The sequence below is a fragment of the Ostrea edulis genome, chromosome 9, assembly GCF_947568905.1.
Source record: "Ostrea edulis chromosome 9, xbOstEdul1.1, whole genome shotgun sequence".
Lineage (NCBI taxonomy): Eukaryota > Metazoa > Mollusca > Bivalvia > Ostreida > Ostreidae > Ostrea > Ostrea edulis.
Window position 1 is genome coordinate 31,166,605 of NC_079172.1, and position 12,860 is coordinate 31,179,464.

Sequence of the window (12,860 nt, forward strand, 5' to 3'; positions counted from 1 at the left end):
CTTAAGAGTACAGTATTTGCGTGATAGATGGTGCTTATATATATATATATATATATATATATATATATATATATATATATATATATATATATAAAAGCACCATTTTTGAAATTTAAATTCATTTAGTTGAACTAAAATACAAAGTGAAAGTACAAAGTGAAAGTGCAAAATGTGTTTTGGATGCTCTTACTACTACTTTCGGTATTGAATTTATGTTGTATCAGAAAATTACTGATGATTTGGGGTTACTGATGATTGAGTGTATCAATACATACATTCATTAGCTATCTTATTAAAACATTCATGAAATCCCTATTGCAGAGAAGCCTTTGAGATGTTACAGTTGTAAGAATGCTAAATCAAATGAGGAATGTAATATGCAGCCAATGGAAACTTGTATGGGACCCAACCAGGTAAATGCATATACAGTAAAGCACGCTTATAAGGAAGTGCTGGGAACAAACAATTACAGTAAAATACACTTATAGTGAAGTGCTGGGGACAAACAATTACAGTAAAATACACTTATAGTGAAGTGCTGGGGACAAACAATTACAATAAAACACACTTATAATGAAGTGCTGGGGACAAACAATTTTGTTTCGTTATAAGTGTAATTTGCTATATTCAATAAGTATGTTTTAATTGCAGGGGATGAAAATCATTTCTCTGTAAGCATAAATTAACTATAAATGTGTTCACTATAACCGTGTTTTACTGTAAGCATAAATTCACTGTAAATGTGTTCACAATAACCTTGTTTTACTGTAAGCATAAATTCACTGTAAATGTGTTCACAATAACCTTGTTTTACTGTAAGCATAAATTCACTGTAAATGTGTTCACAATAACCTTGTTTTACTGTATACATTAGCTCATTTTGCATGAAGTGGTAAGAAATCAACTTCAACATAATCATGCCTGTGTTGCGATTACAGATGTGCTACACAGTAACCACACTTAAACCAATGAATGGAAATACCAATAGTAACAGAACATCCAACACCACGAGAGTGAGGAGAGACTCACACGGGCAAGATCCGATGTCGGAAAACCATGGCTGGATCAGCAAGGGATGTACCAGAAGAGTTCCACTTCTCCAACAGAACACACAGTGTCTGAGCGGAGGAAAGTGCCAATATGGCTGCTACAAATACGACTGCAACTACATGCCTCATTCTGGCATCCAAGGTCAGCTTTATTTTTGTTTTAAAACTTCATGTACTATTTCCATATGCAATCTTGTTTATTGATGCAGTATTTTGTATGATTACTTTGCTCTTGTGGGAAAATTCCATCTGTATTGATGGTTCATTGAAAGGAACAATTGAATGGGTACTCCTAGAGTTTCAAGATTCTATCATGTTTGTATCTACCAAAAATGTATTCTACAATTGAATTCTTGGATTTTTTGCAGATGATATGTCTTGTGATCCCAAAATGGCAGCTATCTGTGGCATGCATCTAGTTAGTGATCTCCTGTCAATGAAACAAACTGACTGTGGGTGAGTCAATTTTATTTGACTGTTTTATAATCTTTACTACTTACCCCCAGACACTATGCAATATCAGTTTTTCTCAAGACATACACATTTATTTTAAAAGTTTACAAATTTCTTGTTTACAGAAAAGTGAAGGAACAGATGAGATGCATGTATCATCACACCGCTAAGTGTTTGTCCAGCAACGACCAACAAATGTACAAGTACGCGCTTCAACTGGCCTCCACTCCACAGCTGGTGCAGTGCTACGCGGAGCCGGAGATGTGCAAGTGTGGACGTTGTCAGTTACTGACCTATACAAACCTGGTTCAGAACCCACTCTTATCGCGGGATCAAATCTGTCTGTAGGTTTTATCAACTGGACACATTTCTATATACTCGTAATTTCCGCACGTTTCATCAACTGAACACATTTTTATATGTTATTTCCAGACATGTTGTTAGCTGTATGTTTCTCATTGTATCGATAAGTATATTGTGCAACAATACTCTCAACATTATTTGTGTCTCATTGATGGACAATTCTCATTTCTCTGTCTCTATGGTGATAAGAATAATTATTTACCTCTACTGATTTTTCACTATAAATGTGAATCAACATATTTTATTGATTCCCTATAAATCACCGTAAAGTGACTGATTTTCTGCAAAACTGTTCATCAGTTCAATGAACTGATACACACATATTTTATCTTATGAAAAGTTCTGCTGTGTTCCAAATGGAATCACGAATATTCATTATGAATGGAATTGCATAACAAGTTAATTGGTCCTCATATAAGAACCAGTTTTATGGTAGCAAACAACAACAATCGTGATGAGTAGGCCCCGCAGATCCAGGTTTTAAACATTGTACTAAGTTTTATTTTCGTTTTGATGTTTGTATTGGTAAAATTAAATGATTAAAGTATATCACTGAGGGAGTCGGCAAGGTTCCAGTTCCCGGAGAGCAGCACTATTTCCCTCAGCGAATTTAACTGTATGTGAACTCGCACCATTTCCATGTCTGTATGTTGATAAGAATAGCTTAAAAATAAACGCATTTCTTTATTCCAGTGCTGCTTATGAAGCCCAGTCTGCGTCTTTGAAGTCCGTGATGACACAGGATTGTACCAAGGAAGACATGCATAATTTGTACGATGGTGCAAAACTGTGGGGCCACATGCTGGGAGATATGTGCAGGCCCCCAAATATTGCCAGTAAATATTTCAAATCCTTAAACTACTCGTTAACTAAAATCCACACCACAATGACATTGTTATGATTGTCTATTTTATCTCCCTTGTTTGAAGAGGTGTCAAGTATAAAAGAGATTTTGATTTTAAGTTTGCATAGATGTAATTTTTGCAGAATTATGTGAAGAGACATTTGTTTGTTGCTGTGGTGAGACATTTTCCTTGTTTTTCTCTATAGACATGCTCGGAAAGGAGAAGTACAACATGACCTGTAGTAGAGAAGCGGCTGCGATGTGTGAGAAAGTCACGCCGTGGGAGCACGAGTTAGCTGAACATAATGACAGCGATGTGTGCGAGTAAGAATCAAACCAGTCCTGAAAATTTGTCTTTACATTTCTAGAAGGGGGACATGGTGGATTACAGGGCTATACACATTCCCCCCCCCCCCCCCCCCCCCCCCCCCTTCAGTTGAACATTTTCAATAAAAACGTCATTTTGCAGTTTGCAATCTCTCAGTTTTGATCAGAGATGGTACCAATTTGGATTGCATGCTCTCTTCCCCCCCCCCCCCCCCCCCCCCCCCGCCCTTTGAAAGTTTTCTAGATCTACCTTTAAATGGATACAGACTTGAAGTATTGTATATTTGATATTTTAAAAAACTTTGGAATACTTTTTTTTTTATCTCTAGCATGGTGAAGAAAATGTTTTACTGTGTCCATCTTCACACTATGGGCTGTGAGTGGACAGAAGCTGAAGTGACTAACTCTCTGGCCTGGATGGCCTCTGTGGTTACCCCAGTTAAGACCCGCTGTGATCTCTCTGCCCTGGAGAAGGCTATTAATGCCACCCGTGACAGCAAAGCCCCATTCAGCGCTGACCAGACCAAAGCAATGTTTACACGAGTAATGGAAGAAGGAACTGAGAAGGACAAAGGTCGGCCATTTCTTAGTGTGTTGTAAAATTTTAAATCCAATCTATACTTGATAGCATTTCCAATTTTTGGTGTGTTATAAATGCTGTTCTTTTTCAAAATTTTGAATATAGAAAATATTTCATCTCAATAAAAAACACTTGGTGTGAGAATATTCAGCCCACAGAAACCTTAGATATGTCTTGGAGATTTTTTTGACCTGCATTTTATATTGGATTTGTTTTTGTTTGATCACTGTACACACTGTCAGATGAATGTAACATCTATTTGTTGTTGTTGTTTTCAGAGTTGATGTACAACATGAAGGTTCTGCAGAAGACCCTGAATGAGGTGGAGAAACAGCACGTTTGTAAACCCTCTGTAGCGCTACACCACTGCTTCTATTATGTGGAGAATGTAGCACCATCCGACTTCTGTAGGTAGGGATCTTTTCAGTTTCTTTTTTATGAAGTAAAATTACTTTCTTGTAGGCATGATTTGTCCGGAATATATCTTTTACACCAATGAACAGATTTAATTATAACTGTATATTTATATGAATAGATAAGTTGTGCACCTTTTATTTGGATTTAAATTTTGTAATATTAAAGGACATTTTGGATTTTTTTTTACCATTTTGAGGGAGGGGTGAAGATGTTATATATTTAAGCTATTTATTCTTCAATGAGCAGGAATTCAATATTTTTCAATGAGCAGGAATTCAATATTTCCCACAATCCAATGTGCCCTACAGGGGGTGACACAATAAAGGTTTAAAGTTTCTGTAGGGCTAGGATGGGGACACAATAGGGGTTCAAAGTTTCTCTAGGGCTAAGGTGGGGACACAATAAGGGTTTAAAGTGTCTGTAGGGCTAGGATAGGGACACAGTAGGGGTTAAGTTTCTGTAGGGCTAAGGTGGGGACACAATAGGGGTTCAAAGTTTCTGTAGGGCTAGGATAGGGACACAGTAGGGGTTAAAGTTTCTGTAGGTGAACGATGTGACTCATAAGCCTATTGTGTATCATTACAGAGCAGCCAACAAAACCCATGCATGTATTGAACTGATGACCCGTGATTGTAACCTACTGCAGAGGGCACCTGTCAGCTATGTGTTTGGTAATGTCCTATCTGCAGACCCCAGGCAGTGTGGATTGGCATCCCGACCCCTAGACCCAGAGAGAGCAAAAGATCCTTACTATCAGCTGTCGGCTTGTGCTTCAAATTACAGCATGGCTGTACAGAGGGCCTACGGTTCTCCATCGACTCAAACTCAAATGATGGAGATGTGTGCTGCTGCCATCACCCTGGACAGGTGTGTGTACTACACAGATGTTAGCTTAATAACCAAACCCATGGTGAGCAACATGGCCACGATGACAAAAGAATTGATGGACGTGTCCTGCAATCTACTCCCTATGGGTGAGTGAGGCCTTCTTTTTATGGGGAATATAAGTTATAGATATGTATCTATAAATGAGAATTTTCGTTTTCTTTAGAATAATCATAATTCAATGTGTACTGAAACATACATGTATACCCCCCCCCCCCCCCCCCCCCTCATTTTTATGGAGGAGACCTATTGTATTCACTCTATCTGCCTGTCAAAGTTTTGCAAACTCAAATTTTACTCACATTACCAAGTGTACAACACAGTTTGATCTGAATTGGATGGGAAGGTAACTACATAGAGATGTTCAACAGCTAGTATAATTGTGCTAGACTCAATGGGTTTTTTTTGGGGGGGGGGGGGGGGGGGGATAGAATTAATATGAAATTTTAAAAAATTCCCTACTTACTGTAACTTTCACTTGTCATTTTGATGTGGACTGAGTTTGTGAGAAGGGGTGCTTTGCAAGTGGGAAGTATGCAATTATGAGCTTATATTTTTGCACAAAAATCAAACAGCAGTTGTACATTTGTTACTGCCTGAGTAGTTTGAATTTCCATGAACGTAGAGGTAAGAAAGTATAACACACAGTTGATTAAACCTACAGTTCATTAGACACAATTAAACATACCGTCAATTAGACTTACAGTTAATTAGACATACGGTTAATTACACATGCAGTTAATTAAACCTACAGTTAATTAAACACTAGTTAATTAAGTATACAGCTAATTTAAACAGTAAATTAGACAACACACAGTTAATTAAGCACACAGTGAATTAAACATACAGTTAATTAAACACACTTCATTAGACATACAGTTAATTAAACACACTTCATTAGACATACAGTTAATTAGACATACAGTTAATTAGACATACAGTTCATTAGACATACAGTTAATTAAACCTATAGTTAATTAAACACTAGTTAATTAAGCATACAGTTAAGTAAGCACACAGTTAATTAGACATACAGTTAATTAAACATACAGGTAATTAAACCTACAGTTCATTAAACACTAGTTAATTAAGCATACAGTTAATTAAAACAGTTAATTAGACAACACACAGTTAATTAAGCACACAGTTAATTAAACCTACAGTTAATTAGACATACAGTTAATTAAACACACAGTTAATTAAACACACAGTTAATTAAACACACAGTTAATTAAACCTACAGTTCATTAAACCTACAGTTCATTAAACACACAGTTAATTAAACCTACAGTTGATATATTGTGTATTATATTTACAGATATGACTAATGTGAAATGTGATGAAGGGGATGTGGTTTGTATGGTGATGAAGAACATATCGAAACCCATGGAGTGGCAGGATCCACCAACAGGTCTTTTTGATTTTCACAATGAATTTGAAGTCATATTTCACATGATAGGATCAAACTCGGGTACTTTTGGCAGAATTTCTTGTTAACTAGAATGGCCAAAGAAAGATATGAGTAGGTAACACCTTACAAGAGTTATTTCAAATTGAGAAATTTGACCACTAAATGATACACCTCTGGTCTGTCCATGGGTCCGTGTTTACCTTGCTCTCTATTTTGTATTGTTTATAGGAGTTATGATATTGATCACTGTTGGTTATCTTCACTTCCTCTGAGATAGGGAATATAGCAGGCGTTGTTTTCTGTTACAGAGCCCAGCAGTTGTGAAGCTGGATACGCTGCAGCCTGCCTGGCTAACTACCTGATGAGGGTGCTGACTTCACCGTTCAGTCCACTTGGTGAACACACAGACGTTTGTTGGTGAGTGGTTCTGGAGTAGATCGGTCAGATAAATGTACCTTTCAGTCCGCTTGGTCACACATATAGTTGTTGGTGAGTGGGTCTGGAGTAGATCGATCAGATAAATGTACCTTTCAGTCCGCTTGGTCACACATATAGTTGTTGGTGAGTGGGTCTGGAGTAGATTGGTCAGATAAATGTATCTTTTAGAAGGTCTCTTGTACAATGTAGATTGGTCGTGTATGAGCAATTTTCATTGATGGGGGACATAACATTTGTGGTTGTAGATTTTTTTTTAAATTGTTGGTAGGTAGTAGTAAGCAAATTGTAATAAATAATGCTGTCCATAGCAGTAAATGTCTAATTAACACTAATATAAATGTAAGCGTCAATGGCAAGTTAAGTGTCGGTTAATGTTCTCTAATTTTTGTGTAACTGGATCGAGGATTCTTACATCTGTGCACCCCCTACAAAAGATATTTGTCCTATATTACTAGTGATGGGCAATCAGGAAAAAATAATTAATCGATGATCGGATTAATCGGATGCACATTTTCAATTGATTAATCGAAAAATAATCAAATTTTATTCATTTCAAATTTATGGCATCAATATATTAAATTTACTTTACTTTTTACCCTAAATATTAAGTTAATTAGAATAAAATCATAAGATTAATTGATTGTATCTTGTTTAATCTCTCTCACGAGAGAGAGAGAGAAAGAGAGAGAGATATTTTTCACTCATGGAGATGTCTAAAACCATTAGAAATTTGAAGTTAATAATCTCACTTTCGATTTTGTTTTGTCGGGATAGGGATAGATCTCTTGACTTGTTGTTCTTATGGGAGCCAGTATAGAATAGAGCCTCAATACCCCTTGCTTGTAAGAGGCAAAATCCTAGGCCCCGGGCCGTGTCACAACAGGTGTGGCTCGATAAAGGTCCCTCCCTGCTCAAAGACTGTAAGTGCTGAGCATAGGCCTAAATTTTGCAGCCCTTCACCAGCAATGGTGATGTCTCCATATGAGTGAAAGATTCTCAAGAGGGACATTAAAAACAATATTCAATTTTATTGGACGATTCAGCTTCGTCAGCCATTTTGGGTTTTAGTTAAGTCACGACAGGAATATTCGTATTATTAAGAAATTATATTGACGTCGGCGATTTTCGATTTTCAAAATGGCAATTGATAATTCACATCGTTTCACATCGACCAACAATCGAAAGTCGGCGATAATCGGTACATCACTATATATTACAGGACACATAATTATTTGTTACATCTGATAAAGTGAAGTTGCTTTACATTTTGAAAATATTTTCTAACTGAAGTGAATTGAATGTCAAATGCAGTAGTTAGATTTGAATATACTGCGTTCTGATTTCATCACTACATTTGTTAACAGGGAGAGGCTTTATATGGAGGAGTGTGTTGTCTCTAAGACAGCCAGCTGTATGTACAACAGGAAGCAGACCTTCTTAGGGACTGTAAACTGGTTTAAGAACATCACCGGCCCAGGCTGCTCTGTGGTGACCAAGATGGACACCATGACAGTCAACTGCTCCAAGGCTCGGGAGTGTGTTAAAACAGGCATGTACCTCCTGACAGAGAAAGAGTCCTATGAGGACATGGATGCATTCTGCTGGTAAGAAACTGATAAAGAACAAGAGAGAGTGAGTGGCTATGATTAGCTACTATGGTAAGTGGCTATGATTAGCTACCATGGTAAGTGGCTATGATTAGCTACTGTGGTATGTGTTTATGATTAGCTGCTAAGGTAAGTGGCTTTAATTAGCTGTTAGGTTGAGTGGTCATAGCTCTCTGTTCAAATACCATTTTAAGTAATCTTCAACTCATCATGTAAGGTCTCTGTTCAAGTAATCTTGAACTCATCATGTAAGGCATCTGCTTAAGTACCATTTAAGTATATATTCAACTGATGATTTATTTTCATAAATACAAATTGTTGTCAACTCTTGCAATGAGTTAATAGAGTATGAAGATAATGTTTATTTTATAGGGGAGCTTCACAGATTGCTAAGTGCATTGAAGACCATGCACCTGGCTGCTCGCCCCAGGAAATGGTGAACATCAGAGAAGGGGTGGAGATAATGGGCAATGTGACCCACTTCTACTGCCCACAGCTGGACGCTTCCATATGCCCCCTGACAAAGATGGAGGGAACCACCCCAGGAGCCAAGTGTCAGGTGAACAACATGAGGATGTGTGTCACAAAATTCTATGAGCAGACACATGAAAATGCTGCCTTGACTGATCAACAATTTTGTGGGCAAGTATCTTTAGTCATATAGTCGTGGATGTAGGTACTTGTCTTTAGTCATGTAGTCATGGCTGTAGGTACTTGCATTTGACGACTTGAACACAAAGAAACAGAGAGAAAGTTTCTCATCATAAAAACACTTCTTGCAGAATTTTGTCCCAGAGCACAGACTGTGTAATGAGAAACTCGAGTAACTGTCACTCGGCCACCATTAATGAAATCAAGGAGATGATGGTCCCTGGTCTCCTGATGGCGAACGTCAACTGCTCGGTAATCAGCCAGACTTACGTGTCCTATACAACCTGTCCCATCATAGGAAACTGCTCTATTGCAATGGCAATGGAGAAAGTCACACAAGCCATCACCCAGTCCATGATTCCTGGAGTCTCAGCATGCAGGTAAGGAAGATTAAGGCCAAACAATTTTAATTACTTGATTCTCAGGCCAATTTTTAAAAAAAAAAATAGATGTAGGTGCCAGCATAGAGCATTAGTATCAGAAAAACTTCCCACAATGTGCCATGGCAGAATAATCATCGTGCCTTTTCATATCTGAATAGATATTTATGCAATCATGATGAAATATTTGGAATTATCAATTTTCGTCAGTCATTTGCAAAATTTTATCTGTTTACACAAACATTGGGGTAACCCAGACTTACTCAAACTTTTTTCTGACAGGAGTATATAAAATGCAGTCTGGGATTATAGATTTTATTTTCCTCATTTAAGGATGAAAATGGTTAAACAGATGCAAGTGGGGCTGTGATTAATTTTTTTTAGGGCCTAATGAAATATTGAAAGCGAGTTATTGTGCACAAGAAATAAACTGTTGTGATTAAAGAGCTGATTTTAATTCACTAGATAAATGATTATAATCCGTTAACTCCTGCTATCAGTTTTAAGCTTTCAGGGCTAGGTGTGTAATTCAGGTCGTGATCTCTTTGAATTCTACTTTACAGTTTGTACTACACCCTGGAGAGTGAACTGTATAAACAGACATGCTTCCCAGTGGAGAGCGCCATCATCAACAAGGCCCTGCTTCAGTTTGCAGATTATCTAACTGCAATATACAACTGTCCGAAACAAACAACTGGCATCAGCCAGACTTCAGGGGTCATCTTCGACAACTCTGACCTTGCCAAGTGCACAGAGGAAGTGGGAGGAACTCTAGGAAACGCTCTGACCAATCCAGTTTATGGCGTATGGGACATCTGTCAATCAGCAATGAAATATCACGGCTGTCTGAAGACGCTGTTTAGTAAGGCTAACAGTACCAGGGAGAAGTTCATCAGCATGACCATGAGGCAAACTTACATGGACATAGAAAGTTTTGTGAACGGAACTTGCGCTGCCATGAGTGAGATGGTTTTTTATGTTGATCTCTTATTGAGGGTGTTAATGTGACGTTTTAAGAAATACGGATTCTGCATATTCAATATGTATACAAGAAGTATGCAAATTCTGAAAAGATATACCAATTTATATGTTATTTCTTTTACAGATATGACCAACCTGAAACCTGTAACAATGCCTGCAGGTAAATAATTTTACATGACCAGTTCACACTGTGATGTGTACAGAGTAATTGATTATGAATTGCCAGTTTTGTGGGGTTTTAAATTTTTCAATGGGGGGGGGGGGGGGGGGGGGGGGGGGGGGTCCACTAGCTGCAAATGTGTGATTGTTTGGAATTACTTTCTTATTTTATGCAAGCCAATTTTTGTGTTTTAGGAAAGGACAACACTGCATGTACATTGAATTTGGAAAGCTTTAATAAAAATGGCAGTTTTATGCATTTTCTTTTTGAAAATGGCCATGTAATTAAAACCAACCCAAAACAAGAAACAATAGTGATATTGAGATTATTCTGAAAGCAGATTTTGTTGTCAGAAAGTATAAAATTCAATTTCTAGCATATTTACATCTGAATTTCAACATTTGGCAGATTTAGTAAGCATGAGGAGCAATATAATATTGCATCTTTAATCATATTTCATGAACCCAAACCTCCGGTCTTATCTTGTAAAGTAGATCAGCCAGATTTTAAAATTTGTAAGCATTCCTTTTTGTACAAATGAGAACTTTATTTATAGACTACTTTATACAGAAATGTATATTTCAAATAAGAAGTGATTTACAGTATGTGAAATTAATCACAGTTATGTTTCGGAAGATAATTTATTTACATAGTTTTATACTTAAATGTAGTTTTCGGTTTTCGTAGAAGCTGCAACTTGTGGTAAGGACCTGGCTGTGGGCTGTGTTTTGTCTTTCTCCATGCAGGCTATGCATGTTGGTCAGCTTCGGCCTGAAGACACAGAGAAATTGTGCAGGTCAGTTGTTGATGTTTGAAGTTGTTGTGTTGGGGTTAGTAGTGGGAGAAGGGGAGGGGACATGTAGGAGTTGTTGTTTTTTTCCAGAGAAAGGTAGATTTACTGTAACTTGATACTAAATGCCTTTAACTCCTGTTCTTCCCAAGGTCCAGGATGGATTACTTCTACTGCATGAAAAATGCATCATCCACCTGCTCCTTAGGTTTTACCTCACAGCTCCAAACGATGCTCACATTGGCTGACTCGATGCTGATGAATTCAGGCCAGTGTCCAGATGATGTGATAGAAGAGTCCAAGCGAATGAAAGAGGACATGTGGGCAGAATTGATTTATGGACAAGCCAGGAAAGACCTTACAATTAATCTGATATTGGGAATGATGGAAGAAAGAGTGCAGTACAAACCAGAGGAGGATAAAAAAGAAATGGAAGATGAAAAAGAAATGGATGAAAATGAAAAAGAAATGGACAAAGATGAAGAAGGAAAAGACAAAGAGGAAGATGGAAAAGAAATGGACAAAGAAAGGTAAAAATATCCTTTGAAGGAATGTTCTTGAATGATCCTAAGCTTCAAAAATTAGAGGCAGGGATCGTAAAATAGGGTATGACCGAAACCCCACAATTATTTTTTTATGCTTAAAGCTGGTATGTGTTAATTATTCACATTTTTTACTCCAAACCCACGATTAATGATCAACGAAACTTTCCACAAAGTATTAATTGTCAAAGGGGATTCAGGTTCCTTCTATTGAGAGACCGGGTCCCTCATGAAAGGGGAGATAATTAGGTAATGGGATGGGATATTTATATAAATCCTTTTCTTCAGAACCACAAAACCAGACCAGAAAAGTTGAAACTAAATTGATAGAAGATTGATTCAAGTTTTTTTAATCCATGACTTTCGGGGTCAGCACGAGATAATTGTGTTTTAAAGTTTTGCATAAGAATATGTAGAATAAATCTTGAAACCACTTCTTCTCCAGAATCACATTTAATTCTACAATTTGTCAAATCAATATGTAAGCATCCTTGTGTAGATGTGTTCAGACGATGACCTCCGAGGCTAGTGTAGGATCAGTTCTACAGGAAAATAATGGACAGACTGGAAAAACTCTTTTGAAGATCTTACTACTAGGATACAAATTGTCAAAGTGAAATGCAAACATCCTCTTTTAGTAGTGATTTCAAACTGTGAACCCCAGGGCCAAATCCACAGGGGTACAATTAGTTAAGGACTTTTTATGATTATAGCCCTTCCAGATCCATAGAATTTGAATTTTAAAGCTTTAAATGAACAATGAATCTTTCTCTGTTTCTTGAAAAACCGATTATGTTCAGTTTCACGTGATATTGCTCTGATATTTACAGTCATTTACAGTCAATAGTATTGAAAGTGACACCATTCCTCAGTTTGGAGAGGTTTGCTGACCGCGGCCAACTTAAATGCAGATGTATCTAAGTGCCAACCATGCAGTTATTCAATGTGTATATATACATGTACATGAAAAGCATTCAATATA

At 37.3% G+C, this 12,860-nt stretch overlaps 1 protein-coding gene across 1 annotated transcript in view; it reads left to right on the plus strand.

Annotated features, from left to right (window-relative positions):
• Positions 1-12,860, plus strand: part of LOC125660324 (uncharacterized) — an 82,083-nt gene that overhangs the window by 41,267 nt on the left and 27,956 nt on the right. The window contains exons 41-58 of the mRNA XM_056150215.1: positions 322-413; positions 939-1,191; positions 1,418-1,505; positions 1,628-1,846; positions 2,559-2,701; positions 2,916-3,033; positions 3,366-3,610; positions 3,895-4,027; positions 4,619-5,007; positions 6,237-6,329; positions 6,638-6,746; positions 8,132-8,371; positions 8,747-9,016; positions 9,157-9,405; positions 9,969-10,366; positions 10,511-10,546; positions 11,234-11,342; positions 11,489-11,866. Of these exons, the coding sequence (XP_056006190.1) occupies positions 322-413; positions 939-1,191; positions 1,418-1,505; positions 1,628-1,846; positions 2,559-2,701; positions 2,916-3,033; positions 3,366-3,610; positions 3,895-4,027; positions 4,619-5,007; positions 6,237-6,329; positions 6,638-6,746; positions 8,132-8,371; positions 8,747-9,016; positions 9,157-9,405; positions 9,969-10,366; positions 10,511-10,546; positions 11,234-11,342; positions 11,489-11,866 (3,562 nt within the window). The remainder of the gene's footprint in view (positions 1-321; positions 414-938; positions 1,192-1,417; positions 1,506-1,627; positions 1,847-2,558; positions 2,702-2,915; positions 3,034-3,365; positions 3,611-3,894; positions 4,028-4,618; positions 5,008-6,236; positions 6,330-6,637; positions 6,747-8,131; positions 8,372-8,746; positions 9,017-9,156; positions 9,406-9,968; positions 10,367-10,510; positions 10,547-11,233; positions 11,343-11,488; positions 11,867-12,860) is intronic.